At 51.4% G+C, this 21816-nt stretch overlaps 1 protein-coding gene and 1 pseudogene across 2 annotated transcripts in view; one reads left to right on the forward strand and one right to left on the reverse strand.

Moving 5' to 3' along the window:
• Positions 1-15706, reverse strand: part of TWIST2 (twist family bHLH transcription factor 2) — a 50624-nt gene extending 34918 nt beyond the window's left edge. The window contains exons 1-2 of one of the 2 annotated variants that reach the window (XM_067740027.1): positions 15033-15706; positions 5-6706 (exon numbers count right to left, since the gene is read on the reverse strand). In XM_067740027.1, the coding sequence (XP_067596128.1) occupies positions 15068-15550 (483 nt within the window). In that variant the 5' untranslated portion in view covers positions 15551-15706 and the 3' untranslated portion in view covers positions 5-6706; positions 15033-15067. Of the gene's footprint in view, positions 1-4; positions 6707-15032 lie in introns of those variants that run through there. The other variant, XM_067740026.1, reaches the window with a different exon arrangement.
• Positions 15707-16082: 376 nt separating this feature from the next.
• LOC137225972 (uncharacterized) lies at positions 16083-21816 on the forward strand (annotated as a pseudogene).

The following is a 21816-nucleotide window of genomic DNA, read 5'->3' on the forward strand; positions in this document are numbered from 1 at the left end:
ATGGGCTCCCGCAGGCAGTGGGCAGGGGCGCAGGAAATGCCACCGGTGCGCAGCCAGCATCCAGGCCCAATCCTTGCTCTCTCCCCAGGGAACGGCACGTGGGGGTCCCCATCTCGTCTGAAATAGAGATCCCCAGTGTGACCACCCATCCCAGGAACAGGAGGGGGCGTCTCACGTTTCAGACCACCTGCTGAAGGCACAGACCACCTGCGGGCACTTCCTGGCTCCGCCCACTGCAGCGAGATGGCCTCAGCTAAGGCCCCTCAGTTTCCCCATCTGGGCATTGGGAGTAAGGGCACACACCTCACTGGGCCATTTTCAGGATTAAAGTAACTCTACGTGCCAAGTGCTGGGACCCCTAAATACTCCACATCACAGCCTCAGCGAGCACCCTCACTGGTCTTCCTTTGCTCCCTGAGCTTCTCTGGGGCAGCGTGGCTCCTCCCTCTGTACCAGTCTGCGGGGAGAGAGGAGGACCCTCACATCGCCACGCGGCCAGGCCCGCGGTGGGAGGCACCCCTCCGAGCCACCCCCAAACCTTGGTGCCACCCAGCTGCACCTGGCGGGCTTCACAAACCCCCTTCCTTGGCACACAGGAGCTCAGAGAAGGGGGCTGCTTGAGGGGAGGTGCCCAACGGGCACTTCAGAAGGGGCCGAGCGCAGGGCGTGGAACAGGGTCCCTCCTATGCCCGTGCAGGCTGGGCAGGGTGCACCAAGGGGCGGTGGACCCCAGGCAGGGGGGACCCTGGCTCCGTGTCTCTGCAAAGCAGCCAAGGCCTGCACCCGCCTCCCCCAGACCCGTCTCGGCCCGGCTGTGCCCCACGGCACCAGCTTCCCTGCCCCGGCCCCACCTGGTCTAGGCCCCGGCCCGGGTTCCGACCTCCTGCGCCCCTGTTCCCCCGGCCGAGGCTGACCGTCGGGGGCAGGGCGCCGCCTCCTGCCCTGTGCTCCTGGCGCCCCACTCGGCCTTCCTGCTCTGTTTATTTGCGCAGCTAGAAGACAAAAAGCCATCGCTCTGACTCACTCATGCTCCCCCGTCGGCTCTGATTCATGCAGGAGGCCCACGGCGGGGACTAACCCGGCCGTTAACCTCCTGGTTTCTTTATGTCTCTACAGCAAAGGCAACTGTGGTTTCGGATTGAGAATTCAAGCACAGCTCGCTGCATCCGTGTGCTCACGGGCGTACTGCAGAGGACAGACAGCCTGGAGGAAAGTGTCTGCCCTGGGCTTTCCCTCCTGGAGACTCAGCGCCACTCCACCCGGCACTGATGGAAACCTACAAGCATTTCAGCCATCCTTCTGAAAAGGATTTGGCCATCTGGCAAGGGTGGTCCCAGAATGTGCCAGAAGCCTGCATCCGCGCAGCCCAGGGTGTGAGAGAAGACAGCCTCAGAGCAAATCAGATTACGGTTCAGAGCTGGAAAGGAAACGTGAGACTCAGAGCTGGGGGCTCAGCCCAGGGACGCTAGGTTGGGAGGTGCAGGTGTGATTCAGATAGTAGGTGAGGCTGCAAACCACCAGGGTCCAGGCTTCTAGGGAACCTGACTGGTCAGGATGGGAGGGGGCGTCAACCCACCGGCACCGCCAGCTTCTGCTTCAGTCCTGAACGTGTGCCGTTCATCCCCGAAGGCCAGGAGCGGGGGGGCTGACTGATCTGAACCTTGGATTCCAGTGACTGGTGAGCACAAGCGCCTCCAGAAGGTAAGGAGGCTTCTCTCTTGGGGTTCCTCTCAGTCTGGATTCGGGGACAGTCAGTTCACTGTATTTTCTCCACTTGCTTCCACAAATCTGAAGTGGTTTGTGATTAAGAGCATATATCCCCAAATACAGAGAAGAAAAGAAAGACAAACGAGGATGCTGAAACCAAACCGAGGGCGGGGTGACCACAGGGGAAGAGGATGAGCTAATTCCTGTAATTAACGCTTATGCCGATCTGCCCGGGAGATAAGGGCAGAAAGCAGAAAGGTACATGGTCCCCCCCTGCCCCGCCCCCATCAGAAGAAGCCGGCCTGGGGTCCCAGTAGGGAGCCCAGCTGGGCCAAGTTGATGGGTTCTGGAAGAAGACATCAAATGGTCCCAGCATTAAAGGCCCTCTGAGAAAACGGTGGACAGGGGACAGGGTAGTGACGGTGGATTACAGAAGATAACAAAAAATATATATTTCACATGTTACTTCAGTAGGAACCAAAGTTGTGACATGGAGTGAAAGTTCCAGCGAGGGCGGATCTGCAGGAGGGCAGCAGGCTGTCTTGCAGGAGCCCTGCTTTACCAGCGTGGGCCTGGGGGTTGGAGGGTTAACCAGAGTCCAGAGGAAGGGATGCTTGGGAACAGCCTTCCACCCTCCCTCTCAAGCGTCCTGGTTGGTTTTCTCAAATTGCATAAGTGATACATGGCATTTGTGGAAAATTTGGAAAATAAAGAAAAGCAATAAAAATAAGAAGGAAAGGAAGATTTTCCACTAACATTCTGGTCTAGAGACATGTGTCCTTACCTTTCTCTCTCTCTCTGGACGAACATACCCACGCAAGCACACTCTGAATTTTCAACCTAGGATCATATGTTCTGTTCCATTGTATAACCGTTTCCCTCACATTATTAAATATTTGCTTACGATACCAAATCTGCTGACGGTATAGTGTTCCAGAACATGGCTAAACCGCACAGCTTATTCAAGCGATTCATTCAGGACATTTTAAACATTTCCCTCATGTTAACAAAGCTGATATGAACGTGTCTGCTGCTGGGCAGGGCCACCGTGATTCACTCAAAGATAACTCCTATAAGTGCACTGGCTCCATCCAAGCCTATTTCCAATTCTTCAATCTTTTTTTTACCTACTGTCAAAACCTCTTTAGAAAGATTTTACAATGTATCTTCTCCCTGGCAGGGACAAGAGGACCTGCTTCCTCACCGTTTCCTCAATAATGGGAATTATCATTATCTCTATGAATTTTCCACTTTAGTAAAAAAATAGTATCCTCCTGTTTTATTTTGAATTTCTTGGCTACTGTTGAAGTTCAACACTTTTATATGTGCATCAACCAACTGAATTTCTTCTTCTGTAAGTTCATATATTTTGCCCTTATTTTCTACTGGGTGATCGTCTTTTCTCTTATGGATTTTTAAGGGCTCTTTGTCTCATAAGAATATTGATCCACTATAAAACACAGTGTAAATATTTCCTTCGCAGTTCATTGGAAAATTCTGGATATCCTAGTGTTTTGGTATTTGGAAGTTTCATTTTTTAACCGAGTTGCAGTTATTCCTTTTCTTCGTGACTTGTGTCTGCTATTCCTCAGATGACAGCCGCAGGGGCCAGGGCAGCGAAGGCTTCACATCAGCACCGTCATTTCCGTCCCCTCCGTGTCCACTGTCAGGCTCTGCGGCGCTCCTGCTGCGCCCCAGCCGGTGGGCTGGGGGTGGACACACGTGTCAGTGATCCCCGCCGGACAGAGCCATGGACCTTGACGGGACAAAACGACATTCATTTTGTCCGCCAGGATTCACCAGGAGGCCTGATTTTCTATTAGCTTTGACGGCGATGTTTTCATGGAGAGGTTGGGTGGGTGGACATTGTGACACCCGACTGGCTGCAGGGACAGTGAGAAGGACGGGGTAGGTGGGAGGGGGCACCCTGTGTGTGTGCGCCCAAGGGTGCCGACTTAGTTCCCGTCACCCGGACGGTTATATGAAAACCAGCTGCAGGAAGGATGGAGCCCACCCGCCCAACATGACACTGCCCTACCCCGGGTGCTGGCCCAGTGTCCACAGTGTGTGGCACCCAGGGGGATATGGTGAGCCCCCGGTTCAGTTACTCAGAGCAGAGGTGGCCGGAGAGTGGAGCAGTGTCCCCAGGTACAGGAGCGCTGGGTTGCACTCGTGAATCAGAGACCATCCCCTCTGCACCTGGGCTCCGTCCTCACAGCTGCAGGAGGAAGCACGTGGCGTTGATGCCTCGGGGCCCCAGGACAAGACGCGTCTGGCTTGCGGGGGTGACCCGGGTTCTTGTCAGGCGGCGACACAACTTAACTAGGGGGCCGGCAGGCAACCTGTCCTGTCCTCCTGCCTCAATCTGAGTTCTCTCTCTCAGCAGCTTGAGGGAAACTGTCTGCCTCTCTTCTTCCCTCCCTGGTGGTTTTCTTTTGGGGGGAGGGGTGCACAGAGGACCAGGAAGGGGGGAACTGCAGCAGCAAATTTGCTTTCAGCCACTCACCCCTCCTGGTGAGATTCTTTCGGACCTGCTTCGTGTTCTCCTGAGCCCTCCAGTCTGATTCTCAAAACACAGTCCGTGAGCCCAACACTATCTCTGGGGTTTCTGCAAGTGTCTCAAAGTGCTGACTGCACGACACCACGAAGGTGATGGCGTCTTTAGAAGTGGAACTGAATCACGGCGGAGGAAGCACTCTCCCACCCGTCTCCCTTGGTGGGTCTCTGGGGCACAGTGGCTCAGGAAGCAGGTGAGGAGTTAACTCAGCAGTGGGGGAAGGAGAGAAAAAAGATCAAAGGAGAAAAAACCACCCAACTGGCCCCGAATGATGGCGTGCCACCCCTTTCCCCATGTCCCTCTCTCTGGGGGCAGGCCCCACCATGCTGGTCACATGTCCACTCTGCACTGGGCTAGGGTCCCAGCCCTTAGAAGGTGGCACTGGAGAAAGAGAGGGATTTACCCAAAAGAGCAGCGCAGGGCCAGAGGCCCCCGTTCTCAGGAATCACCAGCTCGGGGTGGCCACAGCACCCCCTTTGAGGGTCTCTGAGCCTGCGAACCAGACGGAGATAGGCACACTCGTGGGCAGGCCCTGGGCTTTAGGGAGCCCATTGCTGGACGCGATGGGTCCAAATGCTCCTGGGCCACCCCTGCAGCAGGTGTGAAGATGCTCCCCGTTCTTGTCTGTTGGGTCGATGGCTGGCAGTGCAGAACCTTGGGGCCACTCCCGCCCCTGCGCCCCTCCCCCCTGGAACCCCAGTCCACCGTGGAGAGGCTTCCAGAGACACAATCAACAGGCCGCTAAGTGTGTTAGCAGAATTGTCTGAGGGACTTTTTTTATGAACACATTAGGAAAGAGATTTCAAAAGGAAAATGCTTTTCGGCAACACAACTTGACTAGATGAGAAGCATCTGATAAGCGCTGAATCAAGTGGATAAGCTGGATTACGTCTCTGGAAAGTGGAGAAAAGGTAAAGGTTTAGCACCCCTCCACCCCCAAATCCCATCAAGTCACCAGAGAGGGCCACAGTCTGACTCAGGACTTTTTTTCTTTTTTTTTTTTTTTTGCTGGCAGAATACACAATTCATCATTTTAACCATTTTAAAGTATACAGTTCAGGAGAACTTTACACTGTTGTGCAAACATCATCGCTATCTCGTTCCAGACCTTTTTCATCACCCCACACAGAAATCCCACACCCATTAAGCAACTGTGTCCCGTCCTCCGTCCCCGCCAGTCCCTGGCAACCACGAATCTACTTTCGCCTGTTCCGGATATTTCATGTCAATGGAATCGACGCTATTTGGTGTTTTGTGTCTGACTTCTTTAACTCAGCGTAATGTTTTCAAGATTCACCCACGCTGTAGCATGAGCCAGTACATCACGCCCTCTGGCTGAGTAGTTCTCCACTGTACGGAGAGACCGCACGGTACTGACCCCTTCCTCAGCTGATGGACACCTGTATTGTTTTCACCTTTGGCTATTGTACACAGCACTGTTATGAACGTGAGTGTGCACTTCCGTATGAACACCTGCTTTCAATTCTTTGGTGTACATACCCAGGAGGGAATGGCTGGGTGCTACTGGCTCTTGGAATTTTGATAACCGCAGGACTGTGAGAAACTTACCCCATCATTTTGCAAGGCAGGAAAACTGAGTCCCAGCGAAGCTATGACACACCTCAGCCCAAAAATGCAGGGCTGAGAGCAGGAAATTGATGTCCACTGCATGTTCAAATTCAGGAAAAGTCCTGTTTGGATTCTCAATCCCCTGGACCCAAGACAATGGGTTTTTCCCAACAGATTCACTTGGGGACCTAGCCCGCCCCTACAAGAGCAACTTCCTTTGCTTTCTGTCTGATTAAAATTCCTCCAAATAGAAAAATACCATGTCAGGGAAATTCACTAAGGGAAAGAACTGCATATGATTTGTTCTGGAAACGGTGATTTCACTGAAGAGCAAAATCCATTGGGGAGAGGCTCGTTGACCCCATGTAGTCGTGAACATTTAAAACCTCCAGAATTCACATTGTGAAGAGTCACGCAGGAGGGAGCACGGTGGGTGCCAGGAGCCAGAAACACACCAGCTTTGCTCTTTGTGTCCTCACTTCCCCTTTGCCTCTTTCTGGTTAGCAAAAGTGAAATTATGTAATTAACATTGAATGATACTCGCTGTAACTTTCAAAAAATAAACAACACAAGCTGACTGTCCAAGAGCTTGCTTCATAAAATCTGCACATTGACACGCTTCTGAGGAACGAGCCAGGAGGATGAACTCTGTCGTCCGTGCAAATAACGCTTTATCACCATTCAGAGAACTAGGCGGCTCCAGCAGAAGGATGCTTCCCAAGATGGCCAGCGTGGTGAGTTGGCTTCTCTCAGCAAAGCCAGGCGCGTTCTGTTTCCCCTGTGAACCTCAGTGGTGGGCGGGTGTCATCTCCTGGAAGTCTGCTGTCTTTGGACGAGCGAAAGCTTCAAAGTGAAATTTGACAGTGGGGTTATCTACAGGAGGAGGAAACCAGTGCTGAGTTCCCACGTCTTCTCGTTAACCCTGGCAAAGGCTGAGCCACGCTGGCTGACACTCAGCCGTTGGTCCGCGTGACCTGAGGGCAGATCAGCAGCAGCTCCGAGGCCAGTCAGGCCCAGCTGAGCACCCGCCTCCTGGGCTCCCCTCGCCTATGCAGGGTGTTCTCTCAGCCACCGCGCTCTCAGGGACCTCTGCTCTCTCTGGTACCTGGGGCACCCGCTGCCTCTGGTGGGGTCCTGCAAGTCGGGCGCCACCTCTGGGACGTCTGGGATGGCCCTCTCGGGGTGACGCTGATGCCCCGGGGCAGGTGGCAGGTGAAGGCTCTGCAGGTCCTTGTTAGGTCATGCGGCCTCGTGGCCTCCCGCCTGGGGCATCATCACAGCAGCGGTGAGGCAGCCCTACTGGATTTTACAAAGTGTCCCTTTTCTGGGAAGGCCGGGAGGGTGTTTGTTCTGATAAACCCCTGTCTTCTAGGTTTCTCAGGGATCCCTGGGGAGACACGATGGGTCTCCAGGGACCAGCAGAGGGAAGTCCGCGCCCGCACACACTCCTGATCCTTCCGTTTCCTTATTCAGGGGCCCTGATCCCCTCAATCGCCCTATTCCGTGTGCAATTCTCCACACATCACTTTTCCTGTTCAGACCTTCACTTTCTCTTTTACTTTGCCATTCCTGAAAAAGTTACCTTTGTCATATATAAATCATAAATGATCGATTCATGTTTCCAGAATCGCTGGAGACGCGTAAGAAGATTAAATTTACTCAACAATGAAATTATGTGAAATCGTTCATTTTTGAAATGTAATAAAACAAAAGTGGATGTCGCATAATAGTGATCTTTGAAACGAGCAGATGACTATATCACAGTCCACGCTTTTTGCTTATTGTTTAATTAAAAGAAAATCTCTATCCTCAAAAAATCGTCTAAAAGAGAGTTCCGGAAGCGGCAATAATTTAACATCCGGCAAAATAGCCTTGAGTTAATTCTGCCCTTAAAATACTTGACTGTGCGGACTCCTTCCACAAGAGGGGTGTGCGTGGAGATCCCGTGCAGCCCCAGCACGGACACCGCGAACGATCAGCCCGGAAGCGCCCGCCGGCGGAGTCACCACATGGTTTCATGCAGTTCTAGGTGGTTGAAGCAGGTCATTTTGCACAAGAAAACTCAACAAAACAGGACACACCAGGCTTTCTAGGGTACAGATATCCATTAGGGGCACTTTTGTTCTAGTATCAGTGGAACAGTTTTTTTAGAGAAGAGTCACGATCGCCAGCTAAGGAGAGGGCGTCACCCAGCGCACAGTTTGGGGGGCGGGGGGTCTGGCTGCACATCTATTACTGAGCTGCACTGAATTTCCAGAACACCCAGGCCTGCTCTACTCAGGGAACCTGAGACGGGGTGTTTATTCCCCACGCCTGTTTGTGCTGCTGTCGCGGCCTGAGGACGGGCTTTTTGTTCATCCTTTATCACTTACTACGATATGAAAGCTTTCGTGGACTTGCGTTATTAATCATGCTACATCTCAGCTAAAGGATGAGCGCCAGAGAGGATGCGGGGTTGTAGGGTCCGCGCGGGGAAGGAGCTGAGGAAGAAAGGCTCACCAGACAGAAAAAAATGCACGAAGGATCAAATCTTCTTTCTTAGGTTCCCACCGACGCATACAGATATCATGAAAAAGGACAACAAGGTGGCCACGTGTATTCTGAAGACTTTCATTAGTTACGACCCGATATATACGTAGTAGGCAATTTGGGATGATTTAAACTCAGGAAAATTAATCTTCAGTGACGATGTTGTTCATCAGTCAAACCCAATTATATGAATAGAGACGTGGCGATGCTCTCAACTCGAGAAAGAAAATAAAGCCCTTTCCCCGCTCCTTTCCTCTCCAATTTGCAGTAATTTTAGGCATTTCCCAAAGAAATGATAAGCTCCTGTGTACTGATCAAGGCAGTCTCATTAGGAATGGGATTTTCAATGTACAAAGCCTTCCGGAAGTGACCCAGTAAGTACAGGTCTTCCCATCCCTGCAGGCTAGCTTTCCCTGTTACTCTTCCCGAGTTAAAAGTCTGAGTTACGGAAGCAGACGACTAGGTAGCAGGCACTTTCGCGCCCACAGGGCCAGAAAGTCAAACAAGGCAAATGGCTTTTGACTTCTGATCCCACTACACTCCCTGCAAACAAATCTACTTAAAGAGCTGAGATTAATGAGAGGAAATAGCAGCTCAATGTTCATTTCTAGGTCTCGTGATTGAACGAACGTGCTGCCTGCTTGCATTCTGACTTCCAGAATGTTAAATCAAAGTCGAACACACACAGAAATCCACCGCGGCCGCAGAGGCAGAGACTAGAAACTACTGGCCTGTGTTTTCTTTCAGGGAGTTTGTTTATTTTACAAGCTGTTCCTCAAGGAGCCCTCACTTGTCTCTGGAGCAAAAATCTCTTGAATCGCTAAGAAGAGGGACACACTCAGAGAGAACCGAACAGAAAGGCCAGTGTGGTGTTTCATTTGTGCAGCAATAGAAAAACAGCACGAACAACGAAACTTGGGGCATTTGTTCTCCGTGGGGAGTCGGACAAAGGATCCCCACACCTCCCCTCCCAGGCACAGGGCTGAACACCCACCACCGGTTTCCCTTCTGAGCTGCTCTCCCTGACGCTCCGGAGAGGCCCTGGCTGTGACCCCAGCACAGACCTCAGCCCTGGGCTTGGGGTTGGTTGTTTGGTCTCTATCGCAGTGTTAATAAAATTAGGGTCTTTGCCCACATCTTTCCCATCAGTCACACACCAGATCTGCACGTCCGGAAGAACAAATGTGAACCCTCTGTCACAAACAGCAAGGAAAAGGAATCTAATGGCAGACAACATAATTTACCATTTCTCCCCAAAGATGCAGGTGGCTCTTTTTAAGGTCGAATATGAGCGAAAAAGAAAGGAGGAGTATTTTTCAGAATAACTGATTTTGATAACTTAAAGCTCGTTGGGCTCAACCCTGTCCTTCATTCAATCGATGGGGAAATTCTGGTCTAAAGAAAGGAGGGATGTGGCCAATTTTAGAGGCATTGCTCTTAGGATGTGAGAAGTAAAATTGCCATTCTACAGGAGACATCACGAGAAGCTGGGTCATCTAAATCTTTCCCTGATCAAATAACAGAGGAAAACGATATTATGGGAAGAAATTGAACAATAACAGCCTCCACAGACACCATGCCTCGCTCTCTCAATCATGTTGCCTCTTACACATAATCACAGGATCATGTTATTCTAAACAAGAGAGTTGCAGATAAAATAATACAGATTTCAAAGCACGGAAGACATTGTTTTGACTCAAAATGACTCTATTTTCAAGTAACCGCGAAACATTTCTCAGGTCGGAATAAAGTTACGTGCTCTCTTTTCCAGTTTCTGATCGAGTCTCCTTTTAGCATGACAACTGTTAGCAATCACTGAAGAAAAATCCCACCATGCCTTAGCTGACATCAGCATGGAAATCGCAGCGTTAATGTCACTGTATCTCACTCCAAAATAAACATTAAATTAAGGCACATTTAATATAACTAAATTGCGGTCAAAGACTTACCCAAACACAAAATACGTTCCTATTAAAGACAAACAAATATTAATTTAAAATAACCATGCCTCAGTTTACGATTTGATATCTGTCAGTCTCTCTCTCTCTCTCTGTGTCTCTCTGTCTCTCTCTCTCCCCATCCCCCAACTGTGTACTAAGACTTTAATCTCTACACTTCTTGGATGAATAATTTTGATAAATCATCGGCTTCAGAATAGTGTGCGTGGGGGGGATATGTAAGTCAATATAGACTTAGTATCTTAAAAGCAAATGTTGTAGCAGTTTCAGGTGAATATTTCCTGAAATTCCTTTGAAAAATATACTCGTTATTAGCAAAGGGATAAATGTATTGATTGGTATTTCTCCTCTAGATTTCTGGGATTCTACTCTTTGTTTTAGAATTAAAAGGGACCCCTTCCAATTCATTATATATTGCAAAAATGAGAAATTCCTAATATTCTGAAAAATGCAATAATGCAAATGATATCAGGGAAAAACATGGATTTTTGCTCAAAGCACATTTTTGGGGGTTTATTACTCTGAGATAGGCATAATCATTCCTTATATAATTTGCTCATTTGAATACAGAAATTTTTAAAATTCCTGTGGAATATCTTTTCTTTCAAACTTTTTATTTTGAGATCATGGCAGAGTCACAGGAAGTTGTAAGGAACAGTACACAGAGATTCCCTTACACTCTTCACTCGGTTTCCCCCAGTGGTAACACCTCAAAAAACGATAACACAATATCACAACCAGGAAACTCACATTGATACACTCTCCAGACCTTATTCAGATGTCGCCAGTTTTACACGCACCCGTGTGTGTGTGTATGTGTGTGTGTGTGTGTTTCATTCTACACAGTTCTATCACATGTGTAGACGCAGGTGACCATGTGAAATCTGTTTTTAAGCATCTTCTGCTTTTAGTGTTTCATCTTGGCTTTACCTTTCAATGCATCCATGTCTGTAGCTCTTAGATTCTATGTCTTCTTTATGGCTTTGCTTCTTGGCTACACTAACGCATTCATCTCTTCTTTGAATTTTATTGCCTCGTCCGTGAATTCTTTGCTAGCAGAAAGCTTTGTATTTGGTTTGCTTTTTGCAGCACATTTATCCTTTCCCAGGACAAGACACAAACATAAACAGACTTTCCAGCATACATTCACAGGGTTTTTAAAGACACCAATGAGAATAGATTAATATAAATACTAAGCTTAAAAACTGTCATAAAAGTTCAGCCTTTAAAACTGGCTTATTAAAATATTTGTTTTTTTTTAAAGCCCAGATTTAAACTACAGTTATGAGTTATAGTGATCTGCTCAGAAGGAGTTTACTTTATGATCTTTTCACCAGGCGAAAGGAATCTGGCATCTGTGCCGTCTATCCAAAATACAGTGAAGCAAGGAGGATGAAAACTCAACTCTTTCAGGTTCAAGACTTGTCTGAAAATAGTACAGCTTTCAGAAAACCTCAGTAAAGTACTACATTTCAAATGACCTCAAACAGCCACTCTCCAAGTCCCAAGCCTGCGGCTCCCACTCTGGCCAGATGGGTAGCCAGACCTGCTTCCTGCAAGATTTAGAGTAACTACAAATGTTTAAGGAAACAATACCCACGTAACAGAGGTCAGCCTCTATCTACATCAGATCTTTTCAGTGGGCATTTTATAACAAAACATTATTTATATTTCAAGTAGCTGGGCCATTCATTCTACTTCTTCCCCTGACCAACCAAAAGCTCTCCTAGGATTCTGCATTTCCATTCACCATAGGGATTCATTTTCTTTCACGACCAGCAAGCATTCTGAATTTAGCCATTAACGAACACCTCCAAAAAGTCGATTTTCAGGAGAGAGGAAAAGGCTTACACACATCAGATGGTTACAGGGTCCTACTCTGTTCTCCAAAGTAACTACAAGTTCTTAGGGGAAAATAAGTAGTATTTTGAGGGTGGGAACCTACTGAAAATCTATGCAGATTGCAGAAGTTAGATATCTTCTTTAACCACAAAGCAGAGAACACGAAAAATATCTGATAAGTAATCATCACCTCCCCACACCCTCCCAGCCAGGTGCCCCGCCAACCCTGCACCGGAGACTCAGGCATTTAACGAGAAAACTGAAAACTCCTTTGGAGATGTTCAGATTAGATGAACCCTGTTGACCGTCCAAAGTCACCTGATTTATTGTGTATTTGTATTTTTAAATACCAGGCCAAAGGAAAGAGTCACGATACACGTTAGCACCAGCAGTGCTCTGATCCTTCCTGTGTTTCTCTTTATATAAAGGGGCGATTTCGGCGTCTCATGTGGCTGCTGCTCAACTAGACACAGCTTTTCTCATATGGCTCAATAGACACTAAAATCACATACAATTTATGGAAAGGTCTAGACATTCCTTACTAATACATAGACCCAATGCATCTTAAAAATGTTACAAATAAATAACAAATGCCATGGAGCAACACTTTCAGGAAATCAAACCAATTATGACTGTATTTATACTCATACAGACTAGCAGTTTCAAAACAGAAAGAATGCAAAAGCTTGTCGAACATGCCTGATAAGTAAAAGCAAGGTGCGTCCAGGATCATCAGGGGGTCAAAGATTTTCACATTTCCCTTCTCCTCTGTACAGAGTGGGTATCTATCCACCTAAGGAAACTGGTTTATCAGACCTAGTCAGTTATATTCAAGTACAGAAAAATATAAATAAATGGGCCCCGTGGAGATCATTTGCTCTCCAGCTGAATGTGTTTATCTCTTACATGTCAGGGACTTTTTTTCCCAAGAAAACTCTTAATGCTTTTCATTTATTCATTATAAGTAATACCTTTTATTTTTATATAATGTGAACTGTGCTCTATGTCTCATTCTCTGTTTTAGGAATGCGATTCTTTTCAAATGAATTTCAAAAGATCCTACGAAATTCCTGCATTAAGGTAATACCTCTTGCTTTTGTTTTCAATAATTTTCTGGAGGGAAGTCTTAATGATAATTCTGTTGACTTTTTCCTTGAACAAAGCTATATATGTGTACGTTTTAAAAAGACGACGTTCCTCATCTGTTTGTTCTTATTTCAGATGTGCTATAAACTATGGTGGTAGAAAGGGTAAATGGAATTAACTAATGGAAGCTCATAATTTAGGCAGCAAAAACCAGAATTAATGTATTATCCCACTGTAGCATTGTAGTACTCGGCCAATCCAAACTTTCTTTCCTAGGGAAATATGTGATTGAGACACTTTCCATCTGCTTTTGACAAAGATAGGAGAAGATCCCCGTAAGTTATTCTCTGCTAAAAATTCTTTTTAAAAAGCCTATAAAATGATTATTGTCTTAGGGGCCTATTTCACCAAAAGAATTTTCAGTGGCACAGAAATAAAAACTAAAAAAATAAAATAAAATCCACCTGTGCTAGGTCAGCCTTTTGGAGCCACAGCAAAAGCATTTGCAGATATTATAAAACACACAGGAAAGAAATGGATATGCTTGGGAGAATGGGCGGCTGCACGCTCTTGATTAATCTAAATTCCTTCTGTGTGAAGTGGAGACGTGAATAAAAACACTGCACGACGAGCGAGAAACTAAAACATACCAAGTACGAAGGATTTTTAACCCGGCTCTCTCTCCACCAAAAATCCTGCACCCTTCACTCCATCGTCTGAGAGAGGCATGGTCACAGAGCCTTCTGGAAAGGACAGGACAGCATCTCCGCAGTTAGACATTGTCTAAGGGGCTTCTAAGGTGTCTGGTGAAAAGGGGCCGGTGCAGGACGCCCTGAGCGCTCTACTAGAGGAATCCAGAACTTCCAGTGCTCTCGGCAGCCGTGTCCCTTTGCCTTCTCCGGCGCCGGGCCCTGTCGCACCGCCTCCCTTTCCCTGCAAACCTGTTTCCCAGCCTGGACCCCTCGCGCTCTCCTGCAGGGCCGAACGCTCGGTCGCAGCGCGGCTAGAGCCCCCTCCCAGACTCTCGAGGTTCAAGGCTGGGGCCAGAGGCTCCCAGCTCCGAGGTCCACTCCACCTGCCTGCGGGCAGCCGGGGTTCCCAGCGGCGGTGTCCGCGCTCCGGTCTCCGCGCCTCAGCCTCGGCCCTGTCCTCCGCGCTCGGGGCGCGGATGGTCCCCGGCTTTCGGGCTGCACTGGCCCCCGGAGCCGCCAGCAAAGGGCAGCGTCCTCCCGCCTTCCCCAGGCGAACCCAGGCGCCGCCGGTCCACACCTCTGCGCCCACCGGGCGGGCCAGGTCGCCGACGGCCGGGTCCCCGAGGCGCGGGCCGGGACACCCTGCAAGAGCAGTCGAGGAGAACTGGGTGTCCGCACGACGAGCGCGCTCTGCCACTCCCCGGGAACGGGGCGAAGCCACAGCCTGGCACGGCCCGGCCCGGCCCAGGCAGCTTCCCGGGCGGCCTCCGCTCCGAGGGACGCAGTGGGTAAGCTGGTCCCCAGATCTCTGCCCCGGCCGGCTCCGGGCAGTTCTTCTGATGCCCACTCCCCCGACACTCACCCACAGGCCCCCACCTCCACAGAAGCAAGGACGGAAAATACCACTGTCACCAGTCGGCACGTTCCCGACTGACACCCTGCCTGGGAGCTTGCACAAAACCACAAGGGTGCCCCGGCACCTGGAAGCTTCCCGATGGACCCCCGTCTGTCGCTAGAAGGAAAAGCGCACCCCATCCTCGCCGCCGCGGCCCGCCCGCTGAGGAGGGCGCCCGTCGCGCGCGCAGCACCTACCCTGGCGCGCCGGTCCGGACGTGGGTGGCGCGGCGCTAGTGGGAGGCGGACATGGACCACGCGCCCTCCATGCGCCACACGGAGAAAGCGTAGCTGAGGCGCTCGTGGGCCACGTAGCTGCAGCTGGTCATCTTATTGTCCATCTCGTCGCTCTGCAGGACCTGGTAGAGGAAGTCTATGTACCTGGCGGCCAGCTTGAGCGTCTGGATCTTGCTGAGCTTGTCCGAGGGCAGCGTGGGGATGATCTTGCGCAGCGCAGCGAAGGCCTCGTTGAGCGACTGGGTGCGTTGGCGCTCGCGCACGTTGGCCAGGATGCGCTGGCTCTGCAGCTCCTCGAAGGACTGCGCGCTCGGGCTGCCCTTCTTGCCGCGCTTGCCGGGGGTCGGGCTGCCATCTTCGCTCGACTTCTTGCTGTAGCGCCGTTTCCGGCCGAAACGCTTGGGCTGCCGCTCGAGCTCCTCCTCGCTGGTGCCCAGGCTGTCCACGGGGGACACGGGCGAGCTGGAGCCCTCCTCCATGGCACCCGCCCGGCGCGCGTGGGGCTGGGGGCGCCGGGCGCCGAGCGCGCGCCGCTGGCCAAGCCCGCGGTCGCCGAGCACACGCTCTCCGAGCTGCTCGAAAGGCTCTGATTTCAAGGCCGGCTTGTGCAAAACCGAGGTCTCCGGGAGAGGAAGTTATTCTAACTTTTTTGGAAACCCTAGCCGGGCTGGGTTGCTAAATAGTTGTCAGGAGCGAGGGCGGCGCGCTGATTGGCCGCCGCGCCCGGGGGCAGGGCAAGTTCTGGGGCCTTTGCTGGCCGCCCCCGCCCCCCGGCGCGGCACTTTCAGTTTTGCCTCCCCCTTAGGCCCCGGCCGCGGCGGGCACCCGCGAGTGCCGGGCCCTCGCGCGACGCCCGCGCTTCCATCCCGGGCTCTGACCGCTCTCCGGCCGTGCCGCGCCCTGGGCTCAGCCGACCCGGCTTTGTCTGCTCCTTAACTGGAGATCGAAACCCGCCGGGCTGCGGGGTCTCTCCCGCGCCGCGAGGGGTGCGGGTGGCGAGTCCTACCCTGGATGCGCTCCCAGGAGGTGAGGACGCGGCGGGGAGACCCCGGGGGCGCCCGGGCCAGTGTGCGCCTTGCTTGCTCCGGGGCGCACAGCGAGTTCGCGCCGTGGCCCGCACGTTCGGCCAGGGGTGGGGGACGTGCGGGGGCCAGTAGCCCCGGCGCCCAGACATTGGGCGTGCGGACACGCGGGTGCCCTTGGAGACGCCGCTCTCCACGCACGCGACGCGGGGATCCGTGGAGACGCGGCCTGCTCTGCCCAGCAGTTGTATGGGGGAGTTTCTCACCCCAACTTGCTGGGGAGCCCCGGCCCCGACGGCCTCAGCAGGCCGTCCTTCTAAGTGCGTTAAAACCTCAGCGCCACCGCGAGCCTCCGCGGGAGCGCCCGGCGCCCACCGCACCCACCTGCCTGGCCCCCGCCGGGGGTGCGGGAGCGGGGCGGGGGCGCCCGCTAGGCCGCGGTGCAGGGTCCCAGCCTCGGGGCCCACTCTCTCCTTCGCAAATCGGCTGTTGACAGAGGGCGGTCTGGGGAGCCGCGCGGCCTCCCCTGCGCTGGGCGCCCGCGGGGCAGCCCGGGCGGCCGCAGAGCGGGGGCTCGGCCTCGGCGGGCGACACCGGGGACGTCGGCCCCGCGCCATCTGGACGCCGAGCGCGGGCGCGTTTGAAGTGGTTCGGGGGCTCTTTGTTCGCCAGGCCGTTCTGGCTCGGGGCCTGGAGGTGGTTTACGGCCTGGATGCCTTTGAACCTATTCCCAGGTGACCCGGGCTCAATTAGACCCGGGCCTGAGCGGGGCTGTCAGGCGAGCCGCGTGATCAAGGGCTGGGCCCTTTTACTGCAGTTGAACTCGGGGCCGGCGTGGCTGGGCCTCGGCTGCTCCGCGGGGCCGGGCCGCGCCCACCGCGTTAGGAAACCCGAGGGCGAGCGGCTGCGTGTGCGGCCCGGGCGGCCCAGGGGGACGTTTCCCACCCCCGCAGTTAGCGATGGGAGACAGAGCTGGGGGGGAGAGGCCCGCGCACAATGTGGCTGCGTCAGAGCGCTGCTGGTTTGCAGTTTCTTCCCCACCCGCGGGCTTCACAATCTGAAAACTACAGGATCCTAAGACTACGGGGTCCTAGGAGTCGCCGCGCCCAGCCCGCCGCGCCTGACCACCTCCTTCTCCAGCTCTGGTATGGCGCTCAGACTATCCAGCGCAGCAAAATAGCTTTCCGTGTCTCTTTAAAAATCTAAAATTAAAACTTAAGGAACAAAAGAGAGAGTGAGAGGGGCGTGGGGAGCGTCCTGGCCTCGCTGGGGCCCAGCCTTCCCGAGGCTTTGCGCGTCTAAAGGGCCTGCGCCGTATGGGGACCGCAGCGACTTGCTGCCCTTCAACTCCGTGCGTCGCTCAGTTCGCGGAGACCGAGGGCCCAGACCCCCGTTTCCCGCCCAGCTTACATAAGCCCAGAGACGTCCCTCCCCCCTCCCCCTACCCATGAGCCCAGAGAGCGAGCGTGTAAGGAGGAGAGGAGCCTGCCTTGTAGGGTGCACCACCCCACTCTGTCTGCCCTGCTGCCCACGGGCATGAGAACGATTTCTGGAAGTCCCGTCTAAGAGCCGATCACCTCCCTAAGCCACAGCAATAGGGTGGAGCTGGGCTTACAAGGGGCGAACACCTGATATCCAAGGCACAGATCACCTACAGGTACGATTCTCCTGTAGGAAAATCCCTTTTAGAAATTTCCCTTTGAAAAATCGCTCAAGAGGGCATAGGACAAGCCCTCGTTATAACAGTCAGACCCTTGCCTCGCGCGTCTAATGTTACCACGACAAGGCTTGAAAGGATGGTTCCTGCAGTGTGTGCAGTTGTACGTGGTGGACGGGTGCTCCACGGTCCTTTCCGTCCTTCTCCTACAGATCCTTCCCGCATTGCAGGAGTTGAAAAGCTACAGAGGACCTCCCTCCAACTCTGGCAGCCCTGGTCTGCAAGATGCAGTCCTGGGGTGGAGATGTTCGGCTGCTCCTGGAAGTGCAGTGTCTGCTCACATCTAGAGGCAGGGGGAAAAGCAACCCTTTTCTGGAGTGGAACCCAGCACGCTGGGAGTGTGGCAGTAGCAGTAGCTCCTTGACTCCAGGCTGGTTGTGGAATCACTGTTTTCCTGGTACAGTGAGGCAGGGGCTCCAGGTCTGCAGTGTGGTTTGCAAGCCGGTCCCCAAAGTCCTGTCTAGAGTCTGTTTATCAGCTCCACTGCCATTCTGTCATATTCCCTAATAAGTTGTTTCCTGCATAAACTAGCCAGTGTGGGCCCTGTTCTCTGCAAGAGAACTCTGCGACACCCCGACTGTGGACCGTAGCGCAGAAGATGAACACTAGGGCTCTTCCCAGGGTGCCTTGTTTTCTCGACGTCTCTCACTTGTAATGTGGGGATAACGTGGGCCTTGGCCGCACGTTTATTAATGCCTTTAAGATCAAATCAGCAACAAACTCAGGCTATGATTTTTTTTTCACATGGAATGTATACCTAATTTCAGTTTAAAAACAACACCAGAGGGCTTCCCTGGTGGCACAGTGGTTAAGAATCCGCCTGCCAATGCAGGGGACACAGGTTCGAGCCCTGGGCTGGGAAGATCCCACATGCCGTGGAGCAACTAAGCCCATGCGCCACAACTACTGAGTCTGTGCTCTAGAGCCTGTGAGCCACAACTACTGAAGCCTGCGCACCTCTAGAGCCCGTGCTCCGCAGCAAGAGAAGCCACAGCAACAAGAAGCCCACGCACCACAACGAAGAGTAGCCCCTGCTCGCCGCAACGAGAGAAAGCCTGCGCGCAGCAATGAAGACCCAGCACGGCCAAAAATAAATAAATAAATGTTTAAAAATAAGAATGAAAAATAAATAGAAACAACACCAGAAAGATCAACCCTGGCCTAAAAAGAATGGGAGAGAGAGAACGAGGTGTAGGGGTCTGGGACAGAAGCCAGGCTCCTCTGCATAAAACTTGTTATGTAGATTTGACTTTGAAACCATATAAATGTTTCACATAATTATTTAAAAGTTAAACCAAAATGAGAAAAAAGTAGAAAACCCTAAAAAGTCAAAAGCAAAATCAGGCAGATGTACCTAATTTTGTATCATCTTTGTGGCTTAACCATGCAGACAGAAATAATTTAAGATCACTTTAAACGCTGTGATTTGACTCTATCCATCCCTAGAGGGATAGACTGTAAAGGAGAGAGAAAAGAACCGCATAAAGGCTTAATCTGTTTTCAGTATTCATATTTCTAGTAACAGTATTGCTGCTGTCATTCTGAAACTGTGAGCTAAAGCAAGTTATTATGTTTACATCTTTGGGAATCGAGATTTCCACCCTAAAAGAAAAGAGATACAAATATAAAATGAAAGAAGTTAGGTAAGAGCATGGCTTTCTAAATTTGTTGGAAATATCAGTATGAGCTCATAATGTATTTCCTCTTAAACAATGTATTTCTTGACCCTGACCGTCGGAAAAGCACAGACGCCTTGAGTGACCCAGGGGCAGTGAGCACCCCTGGTGTCCATATGGTGGCCTCTCCTTGAAGAAATGGCTGACTTTAGGTCTGGGGCAAGACGTGTACAAGATAAACGCGGTGCATCGTTTTACACCAGAGAGCAAGGAAGCTTTCAGGGACTCCTGGTCCTGCTGGGATCGTATTACTGCCCGGGAGCTTCCCACCACGGTGGACTGGGAGAGGCTGCCATCCACTGTGGTTCTAGGAGTAGCTGGATTTAACTTAGCCTGACTTGAATTCATGACTCAGGAAGGCTTGTTTTCTCTCCCCGGCCCCCCACCCCTTTCAGATAGTTCCTTTAAGTTCTCACCGTCCTGTCGTGTTTGTTTTTAATCTTAAAATCTGTCACATCTTCTGCCCTCTCCTTCCCTCCCCCACGGCTCTTCAAACTTTGCACTTTCCAGTGGAGCCCAGCAGATCCTGTTGACTCTGATGGGTGGAGAGATAAGAGGACTTATGGTTACACTCTGATAAAAACACGCATTTTATTGTACACTGGAGGGAGGAATTGATGGAAGACAGAAGAGTATTAGTGCAGGCCGGTTCATGATCACTGACTGTGCGGTTCACGCCACGCTAAGAAGTGGGGTAGGAGCCAGGCAGCAGAGACTTCGCAATGCAGCACATTGAGGGGTGTAGTGGAGTGTGCTGGACCCGGGCTGAGGTCTGGGGTGCTGGGGAAGACACCAGCAAAGGGGGAGCAAGTCTACCAGGAGAGATGAGAATGTGTCAAGCTCCACGGGGTGAAAGAGTCATGGGTGTCCCCACAATGGGTGGTCCCTGCACCTGGGAGCTCAGGGGATCCGTGGCCAGCACTCTCTTGGTTACTGATGATACAAACACAATCTGTACATGTTTAACAGAAAAGGAATTTCTTCACTACTTCGGAAGCTCAGGCTCTGGCTGGCTTCAGGCTTAGCTGGATCCAGGAGTTTCGGTGATGCTGTGTCTCTCTTTTCCCGTCCACCCTGCAGCTCTGCTTCCCTCTGTGTGTGAGCCTCACTCTGTCTTAGTACAAGGCCCCCCCCCCCCCGTGCCTGAGGATGACCGGCGTGACACTTCAGTGTCATATTATCCTGGGATGGCAGCACTAATTAAACAAGTTTTCTCCCGTTGCTCCAGCAGAGAAGGTAAGCATGGAACCCTGACTGGCTGGACTTGCACCATGTGGCTGCAGGCCTGGGGGGCCCTGAGATTGGGGAGGTCCCGCCTGGAAGAGAGGCTGGGCCCACGAGCAAGGCGTGTGCGTTGCGGTGGCACCTGGGAGGAGTGTTGGAGCCAGGCTCTCACAGGACCAATTACAGGGTTTGGGTTTCCTTCTGAAGGCAATGGGAACCGAAGGAGAGTTCTAAGGAAAGATGTGATGACCCACTTTTACTTTGAGAGAAGTTGGAAAGTGACAGCCAGCTGGGGAGGTTGCATTCATCCATTTTTCCTCTTGCTGTATCTAGTTATATTTTCACTTTTAGGTTTACCAGTTGGGAACAGGAAGACATGCAATTTAAACACTGCTCCATCTCGTAAGAAAAAAAGGTAAAACCCAACCACATCCAGTCTGTGCAGGAGCAGAGAAAAACCAGGATATGAGGAGGAATCAGGATTCAGTGCTCCGTCGCCGACCAGAGGATGAGCTTGGGTTAGTCCCTTCGTCTCAGCGGGACTCAGTTTCCCCTCTGTGAAAGAATGGCTCGGAGTGAAAGTTTCGTGAGGTTCCCTTAACACGACAAGGTCTAGGTTCTGTTTTCAGAAACTGATATCCGGGTTGGGGAACTTAAGCTTCGTGTCACACTTAGACACGTTGTGGCGTTTTGGAAAGACCAGGGCCGGGGTGGGTACTTCCAGAACCTGGGGACTGGGTTTTTCTTTAATCTGTCTAAGTAATGTGCAGGGGAGCCTTGGTGACCACACGTGCCCTGACCCCTCATAAAGCCCCTGTCCTGTTGTGGCCTGGTCATAAACTTTCCTGGAAAGGTCATGTGAATGTATCGTTCCCCAATACTTTATAATTAGAAATTATGGTCTGTCTTCCACGTGACACTTTTGAGCTTTAGCAGATCTTAAATTAAAACTGTATACATGTTTTAAAATGTTCTTCAGAAAACTTTAATTGCACAAGTTGAAAATTCGACTGAAAAAGTCCTGAACGCCTATCTAGATAAACATACAGATCTGACCTCAAATGTTTCAAAGAATAAATTTGGAATTAAACGTGCGTGTGTTAAAA

Source organism: Pseudorca crassidens, chromosome 6 (genome assembly GCF_039906515.1).
Source record: "Pseudorca crassidens isolate mPseCra1 chromosome 6, mPseCra1.hap1, whole genome shotgun sequence".
NCBI lineage: Eukaryota > Metazoa > Chordata > Mammalia > Artiodactyla > Delphinidae > Pseudorca > Pseudorca crassidens.